The 26,369-nt window shown below is 49.7% G+C and overlaps 1 protein-coding gene and 1 non-coding gene across 2 annotated transcripts in view; one reads left to right on the top strand and one right to left on the bottom strand.

Moving 5' to 3' along the window:
* Positions 1-229: 229 nt before the first annotated feature.
* TRNAT-UGU (transfer RNA threonine (anticodon UGU)) lies at positions 230-304 on the top strand. Its single transcript has one exon. It is a non-coding gene; the product is annotated as a tRNA-Thr (tRNA).
* Positions 305-929: 625 nt separating this feature from the next.
* The window catches only part of RNF43 (ring finger protein 43), a 49,907-nt gene continuing 24,467 nt past the window's right edge, over positions 930-26,369 (bottom strand). Inside the window, exons 2-9 of the mRNA XM_035139371.3 lie at positions 20,484-20,606; positions 14,675-14,749; positions 11,746-11,877; positions 11,398-11,499; positions 9,841-9,996; positions 9,172-9,274; positions 4,429-5,883; positions 930-3,696 (exon numbers count right to left, since the gene is read on the bottom strand). Coding sequence (XP_034995262.1) covers positions 3,653-3,696; positions 4,429-5,883; positions 9,172-9,274; positions 9,841-9,996; positions 11,398-11,499; positions 11,746-11,877; positions 14,675-14,749; positions 20,484-20,606 — 2,190 coding nt within the window. The 3' untranslated portion in view covers positions 930-3,652. The remainder of the gene's footprint in view (positions 3,697-4,428; positions 5,884-9,171; positions 9,275-9,840; positions 9,997-11,397; positions 11,500-11,745; positions 11,878-14,674; positions 14,750-20,483; positions 20,607-26,369) is intronic.

Raw genomic sequence — 26,369 nt, forward strand, 5'->3', positions numbered from 1 at the left:
AGCGCAATCGGCGCTGGTGGCACTGGCCCTCGGCGATGTAAGTTTGGGGACCCCTGTACTAAACTGAACAGAGTGGAACCTACTCCTGAATAAAGACACATGGGCTGGACTGGAAGAATAAGACGGCCCAATAGCTGAGGCAGGAGAGGCAAGGTTTTAGATGGAGAATTTGGGGTGTTCCTTAACACCAGGCTAGAAGAGGGCCAGATCTGACCTATGTGGTTGAATGGGAAGGGCTGTAGCTCAGTGGCAGAGCGTCTGCTTTGTGTGCAGAAGGTCCCAAGTTCAATCCCTGGCACCTCCAGGTAGGGTTGGGAGAGATCTCCATCTGAGACCCTGAAGAGCTGCTGCCAATCAGTGCAGACAATAGTGACCTAGTCTAGATGGACCAATGGTCTGATTCAGTATAAGGCAGCTTACTATATGATCCTTTATGGCCCAATAATGCAAACGGAGGTGTTACACCACTGTGCAACCCTGTGCACCATGAGATTTAGCTGTGTGCTGTTTATAGAGTCATGTCCTCTGCCTCCCAGCATCCCCATTGTTGGCCTGAGGTGGACTCCGATGTAGATGATGCCCCACTTGAGGAGGAATCCTCAGCACTTCTACAGAGCATGGTGCTTCTTCCATCATCCTTGGGGTCCCTACAACTCTTCCCAGCTAGGAGGGCCCATTGGGAACAGGCAAAGGTCCTGATGGATAGCTTCACCCTGAATGAGGCTCTGTTATCTTTGACCACTTGCCCTCCAGGCCCCAAATCCCCAGCAGAACAGGATATTTAGCAGAGGTGGGGCTGTTTCAGTGTGCTGCTAACACAGGAATCCTTAGAAGGACTTTCTTACTGTCCCCCTGCCCTTTTCACACAAGACCAAACCAATCCCAGATCCATTTTTAGCCCTTTATCTCATGCAACTTAGACGCCAATGTACAGAGATTAAAAATAATTTATTTCTGAGGAATGAGGAAGAGGCATCTTCTTGAACATAGGCACCCAGTGACTTTATACAGGAAAAAAATAACGGCCACATGAAGAGCTTCACATGTGGATAAATATATTAGCAAAATAAATAGGTTTGAGCACATCCCCATATTCAAACAATCTCTATCTCTTAAACATAAATATATCGTTTTGCATACGTATGTACATAAACATTATTTCTTCCTCTCTTTTTTTGGTTTACAAAAGTACCCAAGTGCCTGCAATGTAGACTCAGGAAATGTAATTAAAAAGTACAAAAATAAATTCCTCGTTCACATTTCAAAGGGTCTGAGGTTTCCAGGAGGAAGGAGCAGACCACCAGGAGCAGACCTCCAGGAGCATCTTGGGGGAACGGTGCCAACATCCAACCCCTTTGCTGGTTGCCCATTTGTAATAACTTTAACTTTGGAGCTATCGGCCCTGGACTGTATCCTGTAGTTTTATCCCCCCTTAATAACAATGTGTGTTTTGATTTTGACTGAAACAGAACTGAAGTCAAAATGACACCCATGCTTTGCAACTCCTTTGAGAGAAGATTTCAAAACATCAAAAGGAGCTCTGCCGTTTTGTATTGCCACATTTTGGCTCTGAAGATATTTTCCAGTAACCCTAACAGAAAGGAAAGGAAAGATGTACTCATTTTAACTTCCCTCTTACACGTGAGATAAATTGTGCTCCATTCAACAGGTACTCCTAGCATGGGAAAAATGGAAGCCACCCCATAGAATGGGCTTTGCTAACCTGGCACCCTCTAAATGTTCTGGACCATGGCTCCCATCAGCCACAGCTGGAGGGCACCAGGTTGGCAATTGTTTTCAAATAACTTCACTATTAAGGCAGTGATTGATCCTTAGACCACATGCCCTGCTGCTCTAGGGTGCTCCTTTGTTTTTGAAATGTTGATCAGGCCACCCTCTTCTTGTCTCCTAGCCAAAAAATTCAGATGCCCTCAGCCAAAAGAAACTCAAGCCCTTATTGCACGAGATGATGCTTTTAAATACATCTCAGGAATGAAGAATCCAGAGAATCCAGCAAAATGGTAGTATAGCAAACAAAATTGCAGAATCACAGTCCACAGTGTTAGTAACTGTTAAACTGGTTTAATTCCGTGGTGTGGACATGCCCTGAGGTGTGACCACAGATATATTACCTTTCAGGTTTCATTTCTCAGTGACGAAAAACCCATAGCTGTGCCTCTCTTTGCCACACATTAGATTATTCATAACAATGTTGTCCACATTCCCAAACATTCTGTGTGAACGCAGACAATCATTTATAAACTGGTAAAATACCACAGCATTTTTGTGCCACTGAGTAAGCAGGTTGTGTCGAGATGAGAGCCTTCCAGCCAAGCAGCTGTTTGCATGGGGATGTGTTACTGCTTGCTAAATACCAGTTTGTATTCCCTCGTAGCTGCAATAAGTCCTCATGTAAAAAAACATAAACATGCAAACTTTTGCTCTAACTACCAAGCTCAACTCCTTATCTTCCTCAGTTAAAGCAGAATAGAAATACTCTGCAGGGGTTTGGATTTTTCACCAATGTGTGCTTGGATATCAAGAAATAAAAGCTCCTCCACGTGGGCAATAGTATAAGAGGGAGCTTGCATAATATTTTGGTAGAAAGGCAAAATTAACAGGATTTAAATCTTTGGTGTGGGACTACCATGTGAAGAACTGAAGTCTTGGGGCAATTGCAAAGTCAGCTAGGAAGCGCCTGGGTATCGCTGGCTCAACCTTTGAGCGGTATATGGATCCAGCCTCCCTAAAGATGACGCACAGTTAGTGCATCTGATGATATTTGCAACTCAAAGAAACTCTGAGCAGAGACTGGCTCAGCCACAATGAGGCTGATGAGAGTCCCACATAACTCAAAAGTATAATGCAGGTTTGAAATTCTCCTGTGCCACCATTGCGCTTTCCAGGGTGTTGGCAGGGCAGCTTGTGTGAGTTCCTCCCATGCATCTGAATCTGGTGCAAAACTGAAAAGATGAAGAACATTCTTAAGTGGGCAGGAGCAGGGGGATTCCCAACAGGATGCTAAGTCAGGTTGGCGAGAGGGAATTATGTGCTTGATCCTTACAAATTACATTTGCTTTGAACCCAAACCTCATTGGGTGCCCCACCCCACACAATGGCAGAAAGAGGGACCCAGGATGGGCTGATCTCTCTGCATGACCTCAAAACTGCACTGCATCGTGCCTGATTTGTGCGGGGAGTGGATTTACCTGGGGTTTTCATTTTGGTGTTCAGCAGTACACAGATTACCAAACTTACAAAGAGCTGCAGAGTGAAGGGGCGGAAAGCAGCTTTTCCCCCCTCCGCCCTTGAACTTCAGAATGATTTGGCTCCTCCTGACACCAGGAACAAAAGGACCAAGCCTCCTCCTACCCCAGAAAGATGGCAACTTTTTTGAAAATGGGCAAGTGATCTTGGCAGCTTATGTTTGTCAAATGTTGCATACAGGTTAGGCAGGCAGGGAGCAAGATGCATAACCATGATATTAACAGTGGATGAGGCAGGGGCTGCGTGGACAAGGAGCTTCTTACGACTGACAACCACACTGCGGGCAGGAAAGGAAAGTCAGAAAGTCCATTCTCTTCGCCGAGTTTCTGCGCCGTTTTTTGAATTTTCTGCAGCTGCCTAACGCAGCAAATAAGTTCACCTCGTGTCAAACCGAATGTTCATAAACATCTGGGATATCGTCTTTAGATCCTGCAATTAGAAAATTAAGGTGAGCAACCAGACTAGAATGCGCCACATTGTTTATCTTTGATGGATCAGTTTTCATTGTTGTACTGTGATGCTATCATCTTCACTGAATTTGCTCAATTTGTATGCTAGATGGTGGTGGTGATTTTTTAAAAATTATTATTTCTTAGCCACCCTCCAGCATGAGGTCCCAGGGCAGATTTCAACAATATTAAGACAGTTAAAATGAGATTACAATAAAGATAAGAGTGCTTTTAATATATACTTCTCAGGTGTTCAAAGGCCAAGGTAAAGAGGCGCAACTTCAGCAGCTGACAGAAACTGCATAGTACAGGTAGCAGACACACCTCTGTGGGGAGGGAATTCCACAACTTAGGGGTTGCCCCAGAGACTGCCCTCTCCAGGGTCACCATACCTCCCTCACTCAAAGCTTCTGAGAGGGGAGAAACTACTAATAATCCCTCCTCTTATCACCCAATAAGCTATGCAGGGAAGAAAGTGGTCTTTCAGATATTTGAGGCCCTAAACCAGTTTTCTGTCGGGTCAAGTTTACAACTGCTGATGGAAGACAAGATTGCAGGTGACCCTAAAGGAGTAGGATAGCAAACCTGTGCCCCTCCAGACATTGCTGGACTCCAACTCCCATCATTCCTGACCACTGTCTGTACTGGGTAATGCTGATGGGAGTTGGAGTCCAACAGGTTCCCCAGCCCAGCCCCCAGACCTGAGACTTACCCCGAAGCTCTGGCAGAATTTGGCAGCTGAGGTAAAAGCTGGCATCATTTCCCATGGTGTCCAGCCTCGGATATTCCCTAGGACTCGTGGCCTTGCATTCCAGCCTGTCCGCCTGCTCCTGAGGCTCCGTGGCCGAGTGTGACGAGGTTGCAAAATGATGCCCGGAGGGACCAGTTTCTAAGAGAGGTTGGACCTCTGCAGAGGAGGAGGAGCTTCCAGCAGCAGGACCAGGAGGGTGGGGGACGCTGCAGACAGGGGGCACATTTGAGTCTTCAGGCAAAGAGGATGGGGAAGCCTTGAGGGGGCACTTCCATCTCCTTCTACTGGGATGGATTTGCAAACAGCGTTTCTGAGACGTCCATGGCCCAAGAGCACCACTGTCTGCTGCTTTGAGGTTTGACCTGTCTGCTATGGAAAACTCTGGCTGTCTTTGCGGCAAGCAAGTGGGCTGTCTGGCTGAAGAGGCCTCCAGGGAGGCAGATCCGCCTTCTGACGAAGGCATTTTCTCTGTCCGTTTTTGCGCCTGGGCGCCATGAGATCCTGTCTTGGCCCTTGGAGGTTTTGCCTTCCGCGAACCGGGTTCTTGGCCATTTGCACAGTCTGGGGGGCACCGTCCGTAATGGTGGTGCCTGTGGAGGTGGTGGTGGTAATGGACATGGCTACTGGCCACCGGCGGCCGGCCTGCTGCCACCGAGTCTACCGGCGGAGGCCGTGGGTCTCTCCACGACGGAGAGGGCGTGGGGCAGCTTTCTGCGGCCGACTTCTCGGAGCCACAGAAGGCGAATGGGTCGTAATCGCTGCTCAGGGAGCTGCGGAAAGTGGAGCAGCTTCCGTGGATGGCCTGGAGGCTCACGTCCGTGCAATTCACCATGGAATCGCTGGAGGATCCATGGCAAGGACCTGAGCTGGAGTCACTCCCGGGTCCATCAGGGAGGTAGCCGCTGGGCTCCGTGAGGTAACTCTCCCCGGAGCCACTGCTGTGGTGGTGGTGATGGTGCCGCCCGTGGCGGATACCCCGGTGCGGAGGAATGGCACGGCTCGGCTTGGCCATGAGGGGCCCCCGGAGGCCTCGGCAGGAAGGCTGGTGCTGCAGCAGGCAGGTCCGGCGGGAGGGCAGGCCCGGCTCACAGCCCAGAGAGTCCTGGCGCTGAGGAACCAGCAGGCCTCGGGTGAGGGGGGGCTGGCGGCTACACCAAGGAGGCTCAAAGCCCACCGGCCGATAGGGCAAGTAATGCATGGTGCCCAAATCCAGCTGGGAGAGCTCCGGGGAGTGGAAGAAAGGGTGCCCATGGGGGAGCGTCGAAGAGCAGCTCCCAGGGGGCATCTGAGGGATCGTCCGCGGGAAGTGGTACAAGGCGCGCCCAGGGTGTTGCCGGAAGAAGCGGGGCCTCTGCCCCAGTCCTGAGTTAGGGGGCTCCTCGTGGGTATGCCTGGGCAAGGCGGAAGGACCCCGGTCTAGGGAGGGAGAGAAGGAAACCATTTCAATCAGGGATTCTAAGCGCCAACAAACCCTCTCCTTACAACTGGGTAATCCCACCAAGAAGTTCCTTCTCCCAGGAAACAAGGGATGCCAAGCAGCTTCATTCTCACTTCTCCACCTACTTCTCCCCCAGGTGCCTGGCCATCAAGCCCTTCTATACCCACACGGAATGCCTCCGATGTGCTGCAGCAGTTAGGCCAGAACTTCCATCCCATGGCTAAGCAGAAGGGGAAGGGCTGGGCAGGAATACAGGAAGGGTGCACTGTCTTCCCAGTTCCCATACTGCTGTAAGGCAGTGATGGGGGAAACACTGTTTCCTCGGATGTTGTTGGACTCCAGCTCCCCCCATCCCTGGTTGGGGTTCACAGGAGTGAATACATCTGAACATGACAACATCCAAAGGATTGCATGTTCCCCATCCCTGCTCTAATGGGATCTCTTCACAAGCAAGGGCTGGGGTGTTGTTTAGGGGTTTTTGTTGCCGGTGTTGTGTGTGTGTGTGTGTGTGTGTGTGTGTGTGTGTGTGTGTGTGTTGTTTTTTGCTGCTGCTGCTGTTCTCGATATCATTTTTTGAATGTTTATTTTAGATCTTATGATTTCTGTGTAAATTGTTTAATTTGGTGGTGTACTTTTTGATGTTTGATTTATTGTTTGTGGCGGGTGCCGCTGTGGGTTAAACCACAGAGCCTAGGGCTTGCCGATCAGAAGGTCGGTGGTTCAAATCCCCGCAACAGGGTGAGCTCCCGTTGTTCGGTCCCTGCTCCTGCCAACCTAGCAGTTCAAAAGCACGTCAAAGTGCAAGTAGATAAATAGGTACCGCTCCAGCGGGAAGGTAAACGGCGTTTCCGTGTGCTGCTCTGGTTCGCCAGAAGCGGCTTTGTCATGCTGGCCACGTCACCCGGAAGCTGTACGCCGGCTCCCTTGGCCAGTAAAGCGAGGTGAGTGCCGCAATCCCAGAGTCGGTCACAACTGGACTTAATGATCAGGGGTCCCTTTACCTTTACTTTTGTTATGTTTGTAATTATGTGTTTTGTTATGTTGTAAGTCACCTTCAGCATGGTTTTAACCATGGAAACTCATCATACAGATAAAGGTATGCATGTATGTAGGGCCTTGGAGACCAGGATTCAAATCCCTGCTTTGCCGTGAAGCTCAACTGGGTGACCTTGGAGCCAGTCATTCTCTATCAGCTTAACGTACCTCACAGGGTTGTTGTGAGGGTGAAGTGGGGGGCTTTGAGCAAACTGAAGGAAAAGTAAGCTCATACATGTAAAAATACATACAGTACATGTATATATAAACACTCTTCTCTGCCTCTATCCATATGAACCTACCCGGACCATGAGATTATCATCTGAGGCCCTTGTGCCCCTTCCATGGGTGGTTCCCTGTTTGTGAAATGCTGCCCAAGGGAGGCTTGCCTGGCACTATCATTACATATCTTCAGGCATCAGGCAAAAACATTCCTTTTTAACCCGCCCTTTTGCTTTTAACTTGGGACCCAGGTGGCGCTGTGGGTTAAACCACTGAGCCTAGGGCTTGCTGATCAGAAGGTCGGCGGTTCGAATCCCTGTGACAGGGTGAGCTCCCGTTGTTCGGTCCCTGCTCCTGCCAACCTAGCAGTTCGAAAGCACGTCAAAATGCAAGTAGATAAATAGGAACCGCTACAGCGGGAAGGTAAACGGCGTTTCCGTGTGCTGCTCTGGTTTGCCAGAAGCGGCTTTGTCATGCTGGCCACATGACCTGGAAGCTGTACGCCGGCTCCCTTGGCCAATAATGCGAGATGAGCGCGCAACCCCAGAGTCGGTCACGACTGGACCTAATGGTCAGGGGTCCCTTTACCTTTACCTTTGCTTTTAACTATCTATGACCTTTTAGAGTGGGTGGGATGTTTTAAGTATTTCCACCTCCCTGGTTTTAATGCATGTATGCTCTTTTGTAAGTTGTTTTGAGTTGCCATAGCAAAAAAACTAATACATTTAATATAATAATAATAATAATAATAATAATAATAATATATTCTGCATAGCTGTATTTGCTTCTGGGACTGTTATCTTTAGATATGTCTGTGTGACTCTCATTTAAAGGAAGGGATGTGCTCTGTGCTCAGACCAAGAAGAATTTCCACCCACTCACCCACTTGGAATTTGAGGTTTTACCATGGCGAATTTTCTTGAAGTGATTCCATGGGAATCCGTAACCAAGGGAGGGGACACCACCACTAGTTAACTCCCCCCCCCATGATGCATTCCAGCCCTCGGGATATACTGGGAACAGCTGATACATTTCACCCAGGCTGCATGGGGAGGTCAGTTTCTCCCCATGGAGACAGACCAGTGAAACATAGCCTTAAGCAGAAAAGCCATGTTATGGGAATAAACCAGCCTGACAAATCCAGCACCTCATTTCCAGCCTAGGGACATAAGAAGAGCCTGCTGGATCAGGCCAATGGCCCATTTAGCCCAGCATCTTGTTCTCACAGTGGCCAACCAGATGCCTCTTCTGGGAAACCAGCAAGCAGGATTTGAGCACAAGAGCATTCTCCTTTCCTGTGGTTTCCAGCCACTGATATTTAGAAGCATTACTGTCTCCACCCATGGAGGCAGAACATAACCATCATGGCTCGTAGCCACCAAAAGCCTTCTCCGCCAAATATCTGTCCAATCCCCTTGAAGGCCATTCAAGTTCCCCGCTTGCTTTTATCTGTCCTGAATGTTCTAACATTCTGCTTCATTGCATGTCCCTGATGAGAGAGGGAGAAAAACTTTCCTCCATTCACTTTCTCCATGTCATTGCATAATTTTACAACATTATATCAAGTCACTGCTTACTTGCCTTTTCTCTAAATGGAAAAGCCCAAAATGCTGCAACCTTTCCTCGTAGGAGACTTGCTCCACCCCTTTGATCATTTTGGGGGCAATGTATATGCCTGTGCGTGTCTATGGCTGAACCAATGGCTGAGACCTTGGCTCTGTGGCTGAACCAATGGCTGAAACATCTCCTTATGCTGCTTTGAAAGGGCTCACTGGGCAAAACTAGAACCTCTCTGTTCAGAGGAGGTATACCTCTGAATACCAGTTGTTGGGGAGCATTAGTGGGCCAGTGTTGGCTCCTGCCTCCTGATTTCCTTTTGGCCTTCCCAGACACCTCTGGTCAGCCACAGCATGCTGGGCTGCTTGGACCTTTGGCCTGATCAGGCAAGTGTCCTCCTGTATTCTTACATCAGCAATCACAGAGGTTGCATTTCCCCTGCCCCATCTTACCAATGATGTTGAACATGCACAGTGGACACGTTTGGCGCTCAAGGAGCCAGCGGTCAACGCAGTGCCGGTGGAACTCGTGGAAGCAGGTGATGATGCGGAGTTCCTGCAGAGAAAGGGAAGTCAGTGGGAGAGGGGAGGAATGCTGCCAGTTCCAAGGGGAAATGCAGTACCAGTTGTTCTGATCTGAGTCGTACAACTGCCTGGTTTCCAGTGGCACATCCCACTGGAATTCTTTCTGCCTTGCCTGGGAAGTGATGATCGGAAACCTCACACAAGAACCTAGCAAGAGCCTGCTGGATCAGGCCAATGGGGCATCTAGTCTAGCATCCTGTTCTCACAAGTAGCCAGCCATGGGAAACCAGCAAGCTGAATTCCAGCACAACAGAATTCCAGCAATCTGTATTCCGAAGCATAACTGCTCCGGCCATAGAGGGTAGAGCAAGCCATCATGGCTGGTGGTCGGCGATAGCCCTCTCTTCCAAGAATTTGCCCAATCCCCTTTTAAAGCCACCTGAGTCGGGCGCCACCACTGCAAAACTGCTTAAACTGGGCCTCCCCAAGGAGATGACTGGGAGCTCATCTTCTGCTGATCCCCGTGGGAAAAAAGCTCATTTGCAAGAACCCACCGGGGCCATTTATCCCACAGAGAGCGGAAGAGCTGGTGTTTACCTGGCCCTCGGAGAACTCCTCCAGGCAGATGGCGCAGACGGGGGCCGAGCTGCAGGTGCTGACAGAGTCCCCCGTGGGGGCTTGCCGGCAGCGGGCTTGATACCTCCGCGTGGCCAGCTGGTTGATGGCTTGCAGGGTCTCTTCCTGCACGTTAGTCTGCGGGGGCAAATCGGACAGTTGAGGGAGTGGAAATGGAAGAGAGCCAACATACGCAGGGGGGTCAGATTAGTTGACCCTCGGGATTCCTTCCAACTCTACGATTTTATGAATCTACCTGGTGGACAGGCAGGAAAGTGGCTCAGTTCTGGAAGTATTTGTTGAAATCCAAGTAATTGCAAGACAAAATGCCAAGAACCTCCTTCCACCGAGGTTTTTAAACAGAGGTTGGGTGGCCATCTGCCAGAGATTCTTTAGCTGGGATTCCTGCATTGCAGAAGGTGGGCTAAAGGACCCTTCCAACTCAAGGGACCTATGATTCAATGAGAGCTGGCTCTGCACAATCTTGTTAGGGGAGATAACACCAACCTACTGCTCAAATCGCTAATAAGTCACCTTTTACTAGGAGCCAGGCTCACAACAATGACATACTGCAAGAATTTGGAGGGTGCCCTCTTTGACAAGCTGGTGCCATGACATATGGCACCAGGCTAGGAGATGATGGATCGTAACAGGGAGCGGGTAGCCGTTGCTGTCCAGATGTTGTTGAATGCTAATTCCCAGTGGTCAGCCTGACTGGTCCTCAGTGGGGGATGATGGGAGTCCAGTGGCATCTCTAGGGCCCAATGGTTTGCCATCCCGGGTACAGGCAGAATGACAAAAGCAGTTTCGCTGACGAAGTTTGCAGAAATGTATGTGCATGTTCTTGTTTCGGGTCAAAGATACATACTCCAGGAGTTTTACAACAGCAAGCTACATAACTCCAATATATACAAATAGCATCTATATTATACTAATAGGACCACTGCACATTTAAGCACATGACACCCCAGCAGTCCTGGGAATTGTACTTTTTTTTTTAAGGTTGCTGCAAAACACCAACTCTGCGAAAGGCAAACTACATTTCCCAGGATACTTGGGGGGGAAGCCATGCGCTTTAAATGTGTGCTGAATATACAGTACATAGCTAGTGTGGATCTGCCCTAAATAATACACAAGATTAACAACAGGAACATTTTGCAAACACAAAATCCCCTCTTCATTGACTCTTGCCTTGTTGAAAATATGCTGGTTGATTGAGTGATTCCATTTCTTTACTGCCCTTCCTCCCATGGGAGCTCCGAGCAGGGAACAGTATTAAAATAAAACCTTTAAAAATGCATTTCTAAAATAAAAAAATACAAAGCAATACCAGCTGCAGAAATTTCTGTAAACATTCATGTCTCAAAAGCCTGGACAAACAGATACCTATTCCAACGGCAGGTGGGCAGGTGGGTCTGGGACTCTACCGGTCACTGATCTGAGCAAGGCATGAAGAATATTGGCACAGATAGATAGGGGCTCTTGAGAAGCCGTTTGGGGTGTCCAGAATAGGACTGGCCTCTGTCCGAGGGCTCTTACCCGATCTCTGCTTGGCTGACAACGAGTACGGACAATGAAGATTAAAACGATCACCAGAACGGTGCTCATGACGGTGAGGAGTATCCAAACATCATAGTCAGGCTGTTGGAGAGAGAAGAGGTTAGATAAACACTACCTGGCTTAGCTCCAGGCTATCTTAAGGACTGTCTTCTCCCATTTAAACCTGCCCAGGCTCTGGGATCTTTGGGGGACTTGGTGGGGACGCAGGAGAGGGCCTTCTTGGTGGCTGCTCCCAAGCTTTGGAACTCTCATGCACCTGGAGCCCACAAGAGGGCGCCTCTTATTGCACAGAGAGGGGTCGAGAGAGGTGCAGCAGTAAGAACTCACCCAGGCCGCCATCTCTTTCACCTCAATCTTCACGTGGGCTTCTCGGTTGTTGTTCACCACGCCCATCAGCTGCTCGGCATCGTGGCCCCAAATCAGAACAACGGGGTGACTGAGCCCTCGCGGATTTCTCAGCTGTGGAGAGACAACCTTTGCGGTGAGAGCTGCATGTCACCAGGTGCCACAGATCGAAGTGTTGGGCGCTGGGGACCCCACTCCACACCCCAGGTGACCTGCTTGAGGACAACTCCAGGAATCCCATCCAGCCAACTGCCCAGGCAAGGCCTGGGTTCGAGATTCGCAGCTCTGCTGTGGCCTTGCCCAACCTAGCAAAAAAAAAAAATGCTTGCACAGGTAACCTGGGAGTTTTTTTGTGAGAAGAAGCACAGCGGCCATGGACGGCTCGATGTATTTTGATGCCCAAGGCTGAGAATTAAGAACATAAGAAGTGCCTGCTGGATCAGGCCAAGGGGAGGCCCATCTAGTCCAGCCTCCTATTTTCACAGCGGTGAAGCAGATGTCCCATTGGGAAGCAAGCAGGATCCGAGCAAAAGAGCCCTCTCCCCTCCTGCGGTTTCCAGCAACTGACATTCAGAAGCATTGCTGCCTCTGACCATGGAGGCAGAGCTAATAGCCACCAATAGTCCTCTCCTCTTCCATAAACTTGTCCAGTTTTTGAAAGCCATCCAAGTTGGTGGCCATCACTGCCTCCTGCGGCAGGGTGTTCCACAAGTTAACTAAGTGTTGAGTGAAGAAGTCAGGTTTCTCTCTGTCTGTCTGTCTGTCTGGAATCTTCCACACAATCTGGATCTGGAGTGCAGATTCCCTGGTGGTTACCTAGAGATATTTGAGCCCCGGCACTTCTTGCAGCGCAGGAGATTGTGCTTTGCACACACCGCCGGGTTTCATTACAGGAAAACGCCAGGCCAAAACACCAGACCTAAATGAAGCCGCTTGCCTCAGGTGGAATAATTTGGGCACTGCCATGTGGGGGCAGCACAGAGTCAGTGGTTTCATTTACATTTTCCCTGCCTGGGGGGTGAGAAAGCCGTGGATAGGGACTTCTGTGCCTCGGGCAGTGAAATGTTTTGGGCAGGTCTGCCTACCATCTCCTCTGGATCCTCATTGCTCACACAGGCAGAAGTTTAAAAGGCTGAGCTTGGAAAACCAGTCACCCATCATCCAGGAGAAACACTCCCTCTCCTTAGGAACTGGGAGTCAGTGTGGTGTAGTGGTTAGTGTGTGAGACTAGGATCTTGGAGGCCAGGGTTCGAATCCCCACTTGGCCACGAAGCTTACTAGGTGACCTTGGGCCAGTCACCGCCTCTCAGCCTAACCTACCTCACAGGGTTCTTGTGGGCATTACATGAGGAGAACTCACAGAGGGAAAGGTGCGATATAAATGCGATAAATAAATACACTGATAATAACAACGCACACGGGAAAGGGCAAAGAATCTCAGGGCAAAGTGGCCCAGAAGCGAAGGAGCTGAGAAGGTGAGCGGCCACCTGGACAGGTAGACTGCAGCGACACAACAGAGGCCTGAGCTAAGGAAGATACCAGGTCTGAAGGCAGGAACAAAAGAGCTTGTGGGAAGCCAAGCGGTTTGAAAAGTCGGGGCTTCTTTTGCGTCAGCGCTGGTAGCTCAGTTGGTTAGAGCAGGGGTACCCAAACTAAGGCCCGGGGCCCGGATGCGGCCCAATCACCTTCTAAATCCGGCCCGCAGACGGTCCGGGAATCAGCATGTATTTACATGAGTAGAATGTGTCCTTTTATTTAAAATGCATCTCTGGGTTATTTGTGGGGCATAGGAATTCATTCATTTTTTTTCAAAATATAGTCTGGCCCCCCACAAGGTCTGAGGGACAGTGGACTGGCCCCCTGCTGAAAAAGTTTGCTGACCCCTGGGTTAGAGTGTGATGCAGATGATGCCGAGGTTGGAGGTTCAGCCCACATATGGGAGAGTGTGTATTCTTGCATTGCAGGGGGTTGGACTAGAAATCAGGGGCCAGCAAACTTTTTCAGCAGAGGGACAGTCTACTGTCCGTCAGACCTTGTGGGGGGGGGGCAGACTATATTTTTGTTGGGGGGGGTGAACAAATTCCTATGCCCCACAAATAACCCAGAGATGCATTTTAAATATAAGGACACATTCTACTCATGTAAAAACACGCTGATTCCCGGGACCATCCGCGGGCCGGATTGAGAAGGCGATTGGGCCGGATCCAGCCCCCGGGCCTTAGTTTGCCTACCCGTGGACTAGATGATTGTCAGGGTCCCTTCCAGCTCTGAAATCCTATGGTTTAAGCACGTGACACCCCACCAGTCCTGAGAATTGTATTTTTCTTTTCTTTTTCTGCTGCAAAGCACCAGCTCTATGAAAGGCAAACTACGGCATATTTAATGCTGTATTGTTTTAACATTCGATTGGGAGCCCCCCAGAGTGGCTGAGGAGACTCAGCCAAATGGGCGGGGTACAAATATATTATTATTATTATTATTATTATTATTATTATTATTATTATTATTACTACATTTCCCAGGTTTCTTTGGGGGAAGCAATGTGCTTTAAACATGTGCTGAATATACAGTACATAGCTAGTCTGGATCTGCCCTAAATAATACAGAAGATTAACAACAGGGACATTTTTGCAAACACAAAACCCCCTATTCATTGACTCTTGCCTTGGTGAGCAGCAGTGAGGGAAGGTTCATCAGGAGGAACAGGGAGCTGCTCATCAAGCACAACCTGCTCTCATCCAGCCCTCATCCAGCCTCTCTTCCTCCAGAGAGAAGGATGGGGACAACACTAGACTTAGTTGGCTCTGCCTGCCATTGGCTCTGGCGCCACCTGCTGTTGGCCTCCTGGCAAAATTGTAAAAAATGAGAGAACAACATAAAAAGAAAGAGGGGGGGACAGCTGACTCCTTACCTGGTCGACAGCACTTTGGTCGTCCGTGATGTCAAACAGGACGGCGCGAGCTCCTCTCTCCCCTGCCAGCTTGGCCTGTCCAAAGAGAGCAAAGGGGAATCAGGGAATCATAGAATGGAAGAGTTGGAAGGGGTCCAAAGGGGCATCTAGTCCAACCCTCTGTAGTGCAGGAATCACAGGGAGGGCACAGGTAGCCTGCTGAGTGGTTGTGGTCCCCTGGGCAACTCTATCACGGCCTGAGCAGCAGGAACGTTTCCAGCCCGAGGGCCATATTCCCTTCTTGGCAGCCTTATGGGGGCCGCATGCCAGGAATGGATGGCGCCGGAGGCAACCATGGGTGGAGCAGCGAATGTGAAGTTTACTTTTGCACAGCAGGTGTGTTTTCCCTCTCTCACACCCACCCACCCTCTGTGTCCTCCTTCCAAGCAAGCCAGAGTTGAAGGACACATCCCAAGCAGGCAAAAGCACTCAAGGAGGGTGTAGCCTGGAGAGATCCCTGAGGGCCGTATACAAAGTCCTGAAGGGCCTGACATTTCCCCCCACCCACCCACAATGCTCTTCTGGTGTCAGACAGAACCTGGGCCAGCCCAAGACATTTTGTCCCCTGAGGCAGCCGCATTCCCAGCAGCACTCCACATACAGAAGCCAGCCAGACTCCATGTTGCCTCTTCCTTCAATGCCGGCAACAGGGCAGCATCCCCTGCCATGCCTGAGGGCAGCCAGCTGGGTGAAAGACGCCATCTTTGCTCAAAGTCCTTCAAGCCCTGCCTCTCAGGATGCCTGCAGACTCTTGGAGCAGTGTATAGCTTAGGAATTCTTTTCCGTTGGGGTCAAGATTTAATTTGGGAGGTGTTGATTTTGCACGGATATTAATTTTTGGTCTCCTTAATTTTAGATCTCATTTTGACTTATAAGTGGGGGTGGTTTAATTTTGCCGCGTACATTTTGAAGTGCTTTTATTTATCGCCCGCGGCTACTTTTTAAATATTTTGGCAGTCGCTGAAAGCTTTTCATGTTGCAAGGCTCCTTGAGCGTGGTTTTAACCATGGGGGGGGGGGGCTCTTGACTCCCTGCCCTGCTCATGATGGGCTTCCCAGATACTGTCCTTTCTTGGGAACAAGACACTGGGCTTTGGTGAAACCCAGCAAGTCGGTTCTTTGATTCTCCCAGGCTAATAAAGTCATTTGCTTTGTTTTGCATATACATAATACAACCGCAGAATTGCTCGACGGGCTAATGAATAAGCCTCCCCGTGCTAGCTGGTTTAAAATGTTCAAATGGGAAAAAGGGAGAGCCGTGCGGTCGGCGGTTGAACTTGACTCCCACCCCAGCTGTTACCCCCCTGGGGAGCAAGCCGAACCCAGCAAACCTGGGCTGAGAGAAAGACTTTGCTGCGATTCTCTCCTTGCCTGCGCTAGATGACCCTGGGGGGGAATCCCTTCCCACTCTACGATTTTCTGGTTCTCATTTGGCAGGACAAAGGCAGGAAAACCACCAATCTCTGTGCAATGCACGAAGCAGACCCCAAGAGGGAGAAAGCGGTCCCCGTTTCCCTGCCTCCTGGTGGGCCAGAGCCCTGCCACCCCTCGCTGAGGGCTAGCCAGGTGTGGCTAGGACAACGGTGTTCCAAGGAGGGCTGTTGATGCCAGCCAGCCAGCCAGCCAGTCGGCCGGCCCCCTCCCCTCCCCTCCGCTCCCTGCCCTGCCCTGTCTGCAGGAACAAAGGGCTGCTCTGTGCTGCTCCTGCCTTTGGTGGAGCAAAGCGCCCTCACCCTGCAAACGCCTGGCACTCCCGGGCCTACCTCAAGTCCCCTTCCGCCCTCCCTGGCCAGCCGGCTCACCTGCCTCCCTCCCCCGCCTCCCATTGGCACTGGATCCTCGCCAGGCCCCAGAGAAACCACCCGCTTGGCTCCACATCAAAGCCGGGGATTGGGAAGCGTAGGCCAGCCTCGCTGCAGCCCGGGGCAGCCTGAGCCGTTCCGCCAGGGCCTCTCGCCAGCCGTGGTGCGGAGAGGGAGCCGGGGCGGGAGACCTGCTTTCAGACGGAGGCAGCAAACAAAACAGAGCCCTGTCGCAGAACCCCAACTCCGCCTCGCGCCTCCTTCTCAGGGCCCACCAAAGGGAACCTCTGCACGTCCTCAGAGGCACTCGCTTTCTTTTGCTCACTCTAGGTTCTCCGGGGCCAGAGAAGTTAGCTCTGGAGCAGAGCCGTGTCTCAAGGCATAGGGCACTCCGCACATGGTCGCAGCAGGTTACGGTTGTTATCATTGTTATTAATAGCGGTGCGGTGTAGTGGTTACAGCGTCAGGCCACGACTCCGGAGAGACCAGGGTTTGAATCCCTGCTCAGAAGTGATGCTTGCTAGGTGCCTCTCAGCCTAACCAACCTCACAGGGTTGTCGTGCAGATTAAAATGAGGAAGAGGGAGAACAGTGTGCAGGCCGCCTTGAGCGCCTTGGAGAGAAAAAGGTGGGGTGGTATAAATGCAATAATAAATAAATTTAATGCATTTATAGCCCATCCGTCTCCCAAATTAGGATTTGAGGCAGCTGGCAAACCTCCGAGGCATCACTACTAAACACGAAGCAGTAGAATCAATAGTTAAAAAGGCATGAAACACACATTTAAATCCAGCATCCAAGCCCTGATGGAAGTGCCCGGTGCTGATACTAGAGCTGATGCTCTCTGCACATGCTCAGGAGTACTGATGGAGACCATGCTGCTGCAAGGCTCAGAGCTGTTCCTTTGGGGGGGGGGGAATTACAGGGATGGGGTTTCAGATCAGGAACGGCGTTCCCAGCCCTTGACAACTGGTGGTTTGAAAGGGGCCTTCTCTTCCGTGGGACGACACGTGGCAACTCCTCCTCTCCGCTGGGGAAATTTAATGCAAAGGGCAGCCTGTAATCTACATTCTTCTGCAGATGGAAAGGGGTGGGGGTTCGGAAGGAGGGTGAGGAGGAACTGAGCAGCCCAGATCTTGTTGCTAAGAAATGCTGGCAGAGAGAGAGGGCCACTCCTGGGCTGTGCCAGACCCATCTGAGAAGGAGGCAGAGAGAGAGAGGCTGGCGGGTGGCACTCCTGGCTTACGCCCTCCCTGCAATTAGACACACACCGCAGCTAACCCAACAGCTCCTCTCTCTTCCCAAAGCCGGAGAACTCTGAAGCCCAGAAGGGCCTCCCAATTTGGGATCTCTTTCTCCCCACCCCACCCCCACCTCCAGCCTTGATTCCCCAGAAACTTTTCTGCTGCCAGAGTTAGGAAAGAGCCAGTGGTTAGGACCTGGGAGAGACAAGGGTTCAAATCCCATAACATACCCAGTTGACAGCTCACTGTGTGTGATTTTGGGAGACGGTCACTGCTTCTCACCATGACCTACCTCACAGGGTTGTTGTGAGGAGGTGTTAAAGGAAGAGGTGAGAGAACAATGTATTCCACTTTGAGCTCCCGGGAGAGAAAAAGGTGAGATATGAATGCAATTAAAAAATGCAATGAATTGGGTTTTGCAGCCTGTCCAGGTGACTCTCCCAGGGTGTTGTGGAAACAAATAGCAAATAAATAACCCACTCCACTCCAATTTATTACTTACTTACTTACTTACTTACTTACTTACTTACTTGCTGCATATACATGGTTCTCTCCTTTCTCATTTAATACCCACAACAACAACAACCCTGTGAGGTAAGTTAGTTTGAGAAACAGTGACTGGCCTTCCCCCCCCCCCCAATGCCACCTGTCATTTTATAAGCTTCTGCCACGCCGCCTCGTGCTCTCCTTATCTCTAAACTAAAAAGTCCTGAATGCTGCAGCCATTCCTCATCCCCTCGTCTCTCCATCCCCTGGATCATTTTTTGCTGGCCCTTTTCGGAACCTTTTCCAACTCTGCCATATCCTCTTTGAGGCGAGGCAGCCAGAACGATGCATAGTACAGAAAGCTTTCTCTCAGCCAGTGGAGTGTGTGTGTGTGAGAGAGAGAGAGAGAGAGAGAGAGAGAGAGAGAGAGAGAGAGAGAGAGAGAGAGAGAGAGAGAGAGAGAAAGAGAGACCCCCTCACCCTTTCTAAGCTCCACACAGTCCCTGTGCCCAAATCCCGGCAAGGAAGTAGTTAACTGCTGCCTGGTTAGGAAGGAAGAGAGGAAGTCTGATTAGCAAAGTGCAGGGCCTGAACGATCTTAGCTCATGCCTCTGCCGGCTGCCTTTGATCTGGGCTTCCTTGGAGTGCGTGTGCAAGCAGGTACCTGCCAGAATCGCTCCAGCAAGCTGGCTTGGCAGTTGCGGAGGGGTCAGAGGTCAGCAGCAGAGTTTCCCAGCTGGGAGATCAAAGGTGGAGGCGGCACTTTCGGGCTCCAGGGTTACCCTCGGAGAAAGAGCCACACCGAACCGGAGGGCTCAAGGTTGCCATGAAGCGACCCACACGAACACGGCCCTTTCCTGCCAGCTACTAAAAAAACCCCAAAGGGTGGATTAACACTTCTCTGAAAGTCTCCACTCCCCATCTCCACTCTTACATCCAAATTGCCTTCGCCCCAAACAGTCTCTTCATACAGCAATGCTTAAAGAATCCCCTGCGGTGCAGGTAAATCTTTTGGCCAGCTTGCAACTGGCAAGACCTTCGAGCCGAGCTATCCTGCAGCTCCAGATTCGCGGATTCGGGCAGGTGAGGTCCTGCAGGCATCCGAGAAACGAGCTTGCTGCTGAAAACAGGTCTCCCACTTCTCATCTCAAGCCGCCGGGGGCGCAACTGGTTGCCCACAGCTTCCTTTCCTGGCCGCAGGATCGATCCTGTGCTCGGTTTAATAGGAGAGGAACTCTTACCCTTGCTTGTGCAGGCAGTGGGGGCGAGGGAAAGGGCTGTTGCAAAGTGTTGCAAAGCACGGGGTAATAGGCCTTTCGGAGGAACTGCGCCGAATTGCATGAGGTAGGCTGGTTAGCACATTCCCTTTGATCCACTAAGCTCCGCTCTCGGGGCTTAGCAGGAGAAGAAAGAGGCAGCATTCCTGTAGAACATTACGCGGAGCCTTTTTGCAGGTGCAAAGTTCGTAAGAGATTGTTCTACTGAATATAAGAAAAGCCTGCTGGACTGAGCCAAAGGGGCCCATCTAGGCCAGCATCCTGTTCTCACAGCGGCCAAACCCTGCAAAAGCAACTCTCCTTTTTCTGTAACTTCCAGCAACTGGCATTCAGAAGCATTATTCCCTCCAAGCAGGGAGGCAGAGCATAGCCATCGTAGCCATTGATAGCCTTATTGCCCTCCATGAATTTATCCTATCCTGCTTGAAAGCCATGCAAGGTGGTAGCCACCACTGCCTCCAGTGGGAGGGAGTCCCTTAAGTTCATTGGATCAGGCCAAGGGCCCATCTGGCCCAACATCCTGTTCTCACAGTGGTCCAACAGATGCCCATGGGAAACCCGCGAGAGGGCCCTGGGTGCAGCAGCAACATCTCTCCCATCCTGCGATTTCCAGCGACTGGCAGTGAACTGGAAACCAGGGACTGATCAGGGACTCCATCAGGAATGGTGCTGCAAACTGCGCTGCCTTTTCACAGCCGAAATCCCAAGGAAACAGAGCCTATGAAGAATTGGAGAGCTATTTTACCTTGCTTACAGGGAAGCCGGATATGCAACAAAGGGCAGTGCTGGAGGGACCCTGGGCCTCTGCCCTCTTAACTTACCATCTATGCATATAAATTTAGCAGATGCAAATGGAATGCAGATTGAAGCCGCTGTGTGGGAAGCTGATCACGAAGTTTTGCAAAGTAGGAGGAAAGGAGATTGTCAGGTCTGCTCTGATTGCAAGGACGTGCACACACATACCTTGTTGGCCAAGGACAGGCAGGGGTGGGGATCTCGGTTGGGCCCTTCCAGTTTGACAATGGAGACAAATCCTGGGACCGTGTGCTCATCCTCGCTGGTGTTGCACAGAGACAGGGGGTGGAACTGCGGAGAGAGAAAGGAAGGGGGAATCACCATGGAGATGCGGCAGGAAAAACTGCATTGCAGTACAGTACTGTACTGTATTAGGTGAAGCCGCGAGGTACGCAGCAACACTTCAAAGGCAACTAAGTATACAATGTAACAGACTTGACCTAGAGCTTTGTCAAAATGTCTACCATAGCTTGGTTTATATACCTGCGCCTTCTTGGCATTACTGGAATCCAACTCCCAGAAGCTCCAGCAGTTAGCATGGCGAATGATATGGGGTGATGGGAGTTGTAGTACAACAACGTCTGGAGGGCACTAGCTAGACTTGTCTTATTTGTTTCGTAAAATATATACTTCACTTGATTGGAAAAAAGCCCTCACCATGGTTTACAAAAAAGGTAAAGCAATAAAATTATCAATAGGAATAATTAATAACAAATTAATTAAAATAATTAAAATAATTATAGACTAAAAGCAGTTTAAAACTTGCATCAACTTTCTAAACATCTGGGTAGGCTTGCCCTAACAAAAGTGTTTTTGGCAGGCACCAAAATGTGTACAATGAAGGCACCTGCCTGATATCAAGAGGCAGGGAGTTCCAAAGTATAAGTGCTGCCACACTAAAAGATGGGTTTCTTACAAAGGCAGAACGGGTATTATGTGGCACCTGCAGCAGTGCCAGTTCCGCGGATTGAAGCGGTCGACTGGGTGTAAATGGGGTAAGACGATCTCACAGGCAAACTGGTCCCGTGTTGTTATGCACTTTACATACCAATAGTAAAACCTTGAACTTGACCCATTAGCAAATTGGCACCCAGGGCAGATCTCTGAGCAGAGGTGCTATACGCTGATAGGATCTCAGTCTCTTCAGCAATCGCGCTGCAGCATTCTGCACTAACTGCAGCTTCCAGATCGTGCAAGGAAGGCCTCACATAAGAGGGGATTCCACTATTCCAATCTCTTGTGGCTTCCAGCAGCTGGTATTCAGGAGCATTTCCTGCCATTAGAGCTATTAGCCACCAACAGCCTCCATTAATTTATCCTCTTTTAAAGCCATCCAAGAGTGCGGCCATTACTGTCACCTGCAGGAGAGAGTTTCACTGTTCCATTGTTTCACTGTGTGCTGGAATCAATGACCGAGGACTCAAGGTCACTCCAATGGTGAGTTACTTTAGCCCCGAAATGCCTAGCTAGCTGGTCACAGCAGGTCCTCGGAGGCTCCAGAGGTCCCTCCCTCACATTGGGAGTCAGTAAACCTCAAGGCCGCCCAAAATAACTCTGCTGGCAAGGATGCAATGCAAGCCACGAAATGAGCCATTTTCACAGCCTGCACTGTCAAATGGCAGGAACGGTTTTATGTGTGCTAATCAGTGTTTGGTCAGCTTTGAAGCACAACTTGAGCCATTTGCTTCATCGCCCAGAGCTCTCCATAATACCAAATTTAAGCCACTTGGGCTTTCGCCACGCTGCAGAGAGTGCTCAGGGGCAATTGTGTCAGCTGCCTGTTTCATCTCTCCGTTCCATAGCAAAAGCAGGACTTGATCATCAGCTTTCTCCCAGGAACGGCTCGGTTTGATATGACAAAGATAGCCATTTTCAAATATTAAAATGGCTGTCCCACGAAAGATGGAGGCGGATTGTTTAGCGCTGCTCCTGAGCAAATGGGTTCAAATGACAAGAAGGGAGATTCTGACTAAACATCAGGAATAACCTTCTGATAGCAAGAGCCGTTCGACAGTGGGATACCTGAGAAGGTGGCGGGCGCTCTTGCAGTTGCATGGCTATCTGCCAAGGATTAGTGAGTAACAATTTCTGCCTTGCAGGAGCATCCCCTGGGGTCCCTACAATTCTATGATTCTATGGTTTCCATCCGCCTTTGAGGGCGGGGCACCAAAACCACTCTTATAGGGGAAAATTGCAGCTGGGAATCCAAACACCATCTGGTAACAGTTGGTCATCATCAAAAGCCTGAGGGAGAAAAAGAGTGAACTCACTTCCAGTTTAACTGATCCTAGTAATGGATGAAGGGTGGAACACAAATATTTTTTGATAGATGAACAAAATAATCCAGTTTACGGGAATTTTCTTGACAGAGCCCACACAGAGAATTGTTTTTGCAGATGAGGTAACTGTTTGCAAGTCACCCACCCACCCAGACGACAAGGACGACTTCATCTCATGGTTATGGTTTTTTGACTAAGCAGCTCAGGTTAGAATCATAGACTTGCAGATTTAACACCAAACCCCCTGCAATGCAGGAATCGCAACTAAAGCGCCCCTGACAGGTGGCCATCCAACCTCTGCTGAGAAACCTCTAAGGAAGGCATGTCCGCAACCTCCCAAGGGAGACCATTCCACTATCGAACTGCTCTGTCAAATAGTTCTTCCTGATGTTTAGTTGGAATCTCCTTTCGTGCAACTCGAAGCCATTGGTTGTGCAAGTTTATTCCAAGAGCTCATAATGGACACTTTGGAATTTCTCGTCCCATCCTTCCTTGGACAGAGACTGCTTTGACTAAGCACCTCAGGGCTTGCAAGTTCATCCCGAATTGCACTTACTTATTTATTTCATAGATTTTAAGGTTGATTGTAAAACAACAACCACCCTCAAAGTGATTTACTTGCCCTGTGGAAGGAGAGCTGGGTCCAGAATCCAAGTTGTCCGGAAGACCCAGGGCTGCTGAGATGTTGTACAACTCTACTCTTTTTGGAGGTGGGGGTTGAAAATGCAAAATCTTCAGTATGGACATAGGATGCCGAGCCCCTTCAGGGTGGAACAACTACAGGTATCCAGTAATGTAGGGCAGAAACCTTTCCGAAATGGAACCTCTTCCCGGCACTTTATTTTTTTCCACAGAAAATCTTCCATTTCACAAGTTCTTTAGCTCAACCATTCGCAAAACGCCAGCTGCAAATTCAATCTGAGGCAAGTGTGGCCACGTTCAAAGGTTCCCCCTTTGTTTACTAAACGCAAGTAAAATAAACACACTAATTTAGATTGCTGGCTAGAACATGGGAAACCCCCTCCCCAACACAAATTCCCTGAATTTGCTGGGGGGGGGGGAAATCCAGGAAACCAACACAACCAGTCTATCTATCAATCAATCAATGCAATCCATTGATCAGTCAGTGAGTCAATTCTGTCTTCACTGGGGTATCTGGAGTCCAGAAAGGAAACAAAACCAAGAAGTTGGAAATGGGTGGGCAGAAAGGATGCTCCATCGTTCACCTCCCCCCAAGCCCCAAATATTTGCAGAAGATGCCAGTCTCATCAGACCTCCTCTCCCTCACCTGTCACCTGGGGGAAGTCAGTCCATCTTGCTGCCTCAGTGGGAGAGATGGGAAGCAAGAGTCCCACTCCACCAACTTTGCTGGAGACACAGCTCCCATCAGGCACCTCCTGGCCCCCAAACTGTGCCAGCTAGCCATTATAGCAACTATTTAGAAACCAGTGCTCAAGTTTTGGTTTTTCCTCTTCCCTCCCTGTCCCTCTTCCCTCGTGTGCCATGTATTATTATTATTATTATTATTATTATTATTATTATTATTATTATTATATTGTAAGCCTGCAGAGTAGGGACTCTTGTTTTTATTGTACGTAAGTTGCTCTCAAAGACTTTTTGGAGTTGGGTACAAACACTCTCAATGAATGAATGAATGAATGAATGAATGAATGCAGGCGGCAGGGGCCATCTGCCTCACATCTGCTTTCCTGGGCAGCCTTGTCTGTTAGACCAAAGGTGAGCTCACACCTGCTTCCAGGACCTTGGCAAAGGATCAAGGGATATCTCTCTTCCACTGGAAGCTTGATAGCATCGCTCTCTTCTCCCGCCTCCCTCCATGGTTGGTTAAGGGGATACTGGCACACGCTTTTATAGAGGAGCTCTTCCGAGTGGGGCAGACAGCTTATCTTGCACTCCCAGGGGGAGTGAGGATGCAATCTGCAACATGAAGGGGCTGGATCCAGGCTGCATATACAACATGAACACAGGAGAAGGCTGCAGCCATGCTTCTGGATGCTAGTACAGTGGTACCTCTACTTATGAATAGCTCTACTTACGGATTTTTCTACTTATGAACAGAGCTCCGTCCGCCATCTTGGATGCAGTTTAGATAGGATTTTTTCTACTTACGAATTTTTAGATAGGGTTGCTTCGACTTACGAATTTTTTCTCCCAATGCATTCCTATGGGATTCGACTTACAATTTTTTTCGACATACAAATGTGTGTTCCGAATGCATTAAATTCATAAGTAGAGGTACCACTGTAGCTGAAAACCGCAGAAGGGGAGAGGGCTCTGATGCTCGAATCCTGCTTCCAGGTTTCCCATAGACATCTGGCAGGCCCAGGAGTGCCAACAACTATAGGGGGTGGAAGGGGCTTCAGCCCCCTCAATATTTGTGGGCAGGGAGGTAGAGCTCCCCCCCCCCAATATTGAGGGGGACGTCATGCCCCGCCACTGCCAGGAGAGCGCTCATGCGCCAGGCAAGGGTGGCATGGAGGGAAACGATCACGCTCCGCGCTCCCCACCCCCTGCCGTTGCTGGGAGATTGCTGGTGTGGCAGGTGGGGGTAGGACCCATCACATGATGCCATGCCCCCTCAATGTGGGGGGAAAGTTGGTGCCCCTCAGTGGGAGAGGCCGCTCTAACAGCAAGATGCTGGGGTCGATGAACCAACAGGTCTCCATTTATTTATTTACTTATTTCGTGCATATATATATATATATATATATATATATATATATATATATATATATATATGCCCTTTTCCTCTGATGAGATCAAGGTGGTGAACAATGTTCTCGTCCTCATGTTTAGCCTCACAACAATCCTGTGAGGTAGGCTGACTGGCCTCAAATGTCACCCAGTGAGATTTGTGGCCGAGGGAGGGATTCAAACCCTGGTCTCTCCCTGGTCTGGTCTGGTCCAACCACTGTGCCACGCTGGCTCTCATTTCCACATGTGTTCATTAAAAAATTGCTCCCTCCCCTGTTCCATTTCTACATCAATCTGATTTTAACAAAAAAAAAATCAGTTTGGTGCAAACATTGCACCAAAATCTGTATTGAAATATGTATTTCAACCCACATTTATATATTTTACCTCAGTGTATGCCTTCCTAAATGTATTTCACCCTAACATTGTTGTTGTTGTTGTTTAGTCGTTTAGTCATGTCCGACTCTTCGTGACCCCATGGACCAGAGCACGCCAGACACTCCTGTCTTCCACTGCCTCCCGCAGTTTGGTCAAACTCATGTTCATAGCTTCGAGAACACTGTCCAACCATCTCGTCCTCTGTCGTCCCCTTCTCCTTGTGCCCTCCATCTTTCCCAACATCAGGGTCTTTTCCAGGGAGTCTTCTCTTCTCATGAGGTGGCCAAAGTATTGGAGCCTCAGCTTCAGGATCTGAAGATGGATAGATTGGATCTTCTTGCAGTCCATGGGACTCTTAAGAGTCTCCTCCAGCACCATAATTCAAAAGCATCAATTCTTCGGCGATCAGCCTTCTTTATGGTCCAGCTCTCACTTCCATACATCACTACTGGGAAAACCATAGCTTTAACTATACGGACCTTTGTTGGCAAGGTGATGTCTCTGCTTTTTAAGATGCCGTCTAGGTTTGTCATTGCTTTTCTCCCAAGAAGCAGGCGTCTTTTAATTTCGTGACTTCTGTCACCATCTGCAGTGATCAAGGAGCCCAAGAAAGTAAAATCTCTCACTGCCTCCATTTCTTCCCCTTCTATTTGCCAGGAGGTGATGGGACCAGTGGCCGTGA

Source organism: Zootoca vivipara, chromosome 14 (assembly GCF_965207765.1).
Source record: "Zootoca vivipara chromosome 14, rZooViv2.hap1.1, whole genome shotgun sequence".
Lineage (NCBI taxonomy): Eukaryota > Metazoa > Chordata > Lepidosauria > Squamata > Lacertidae > Zootoca > Zootoca vivipara.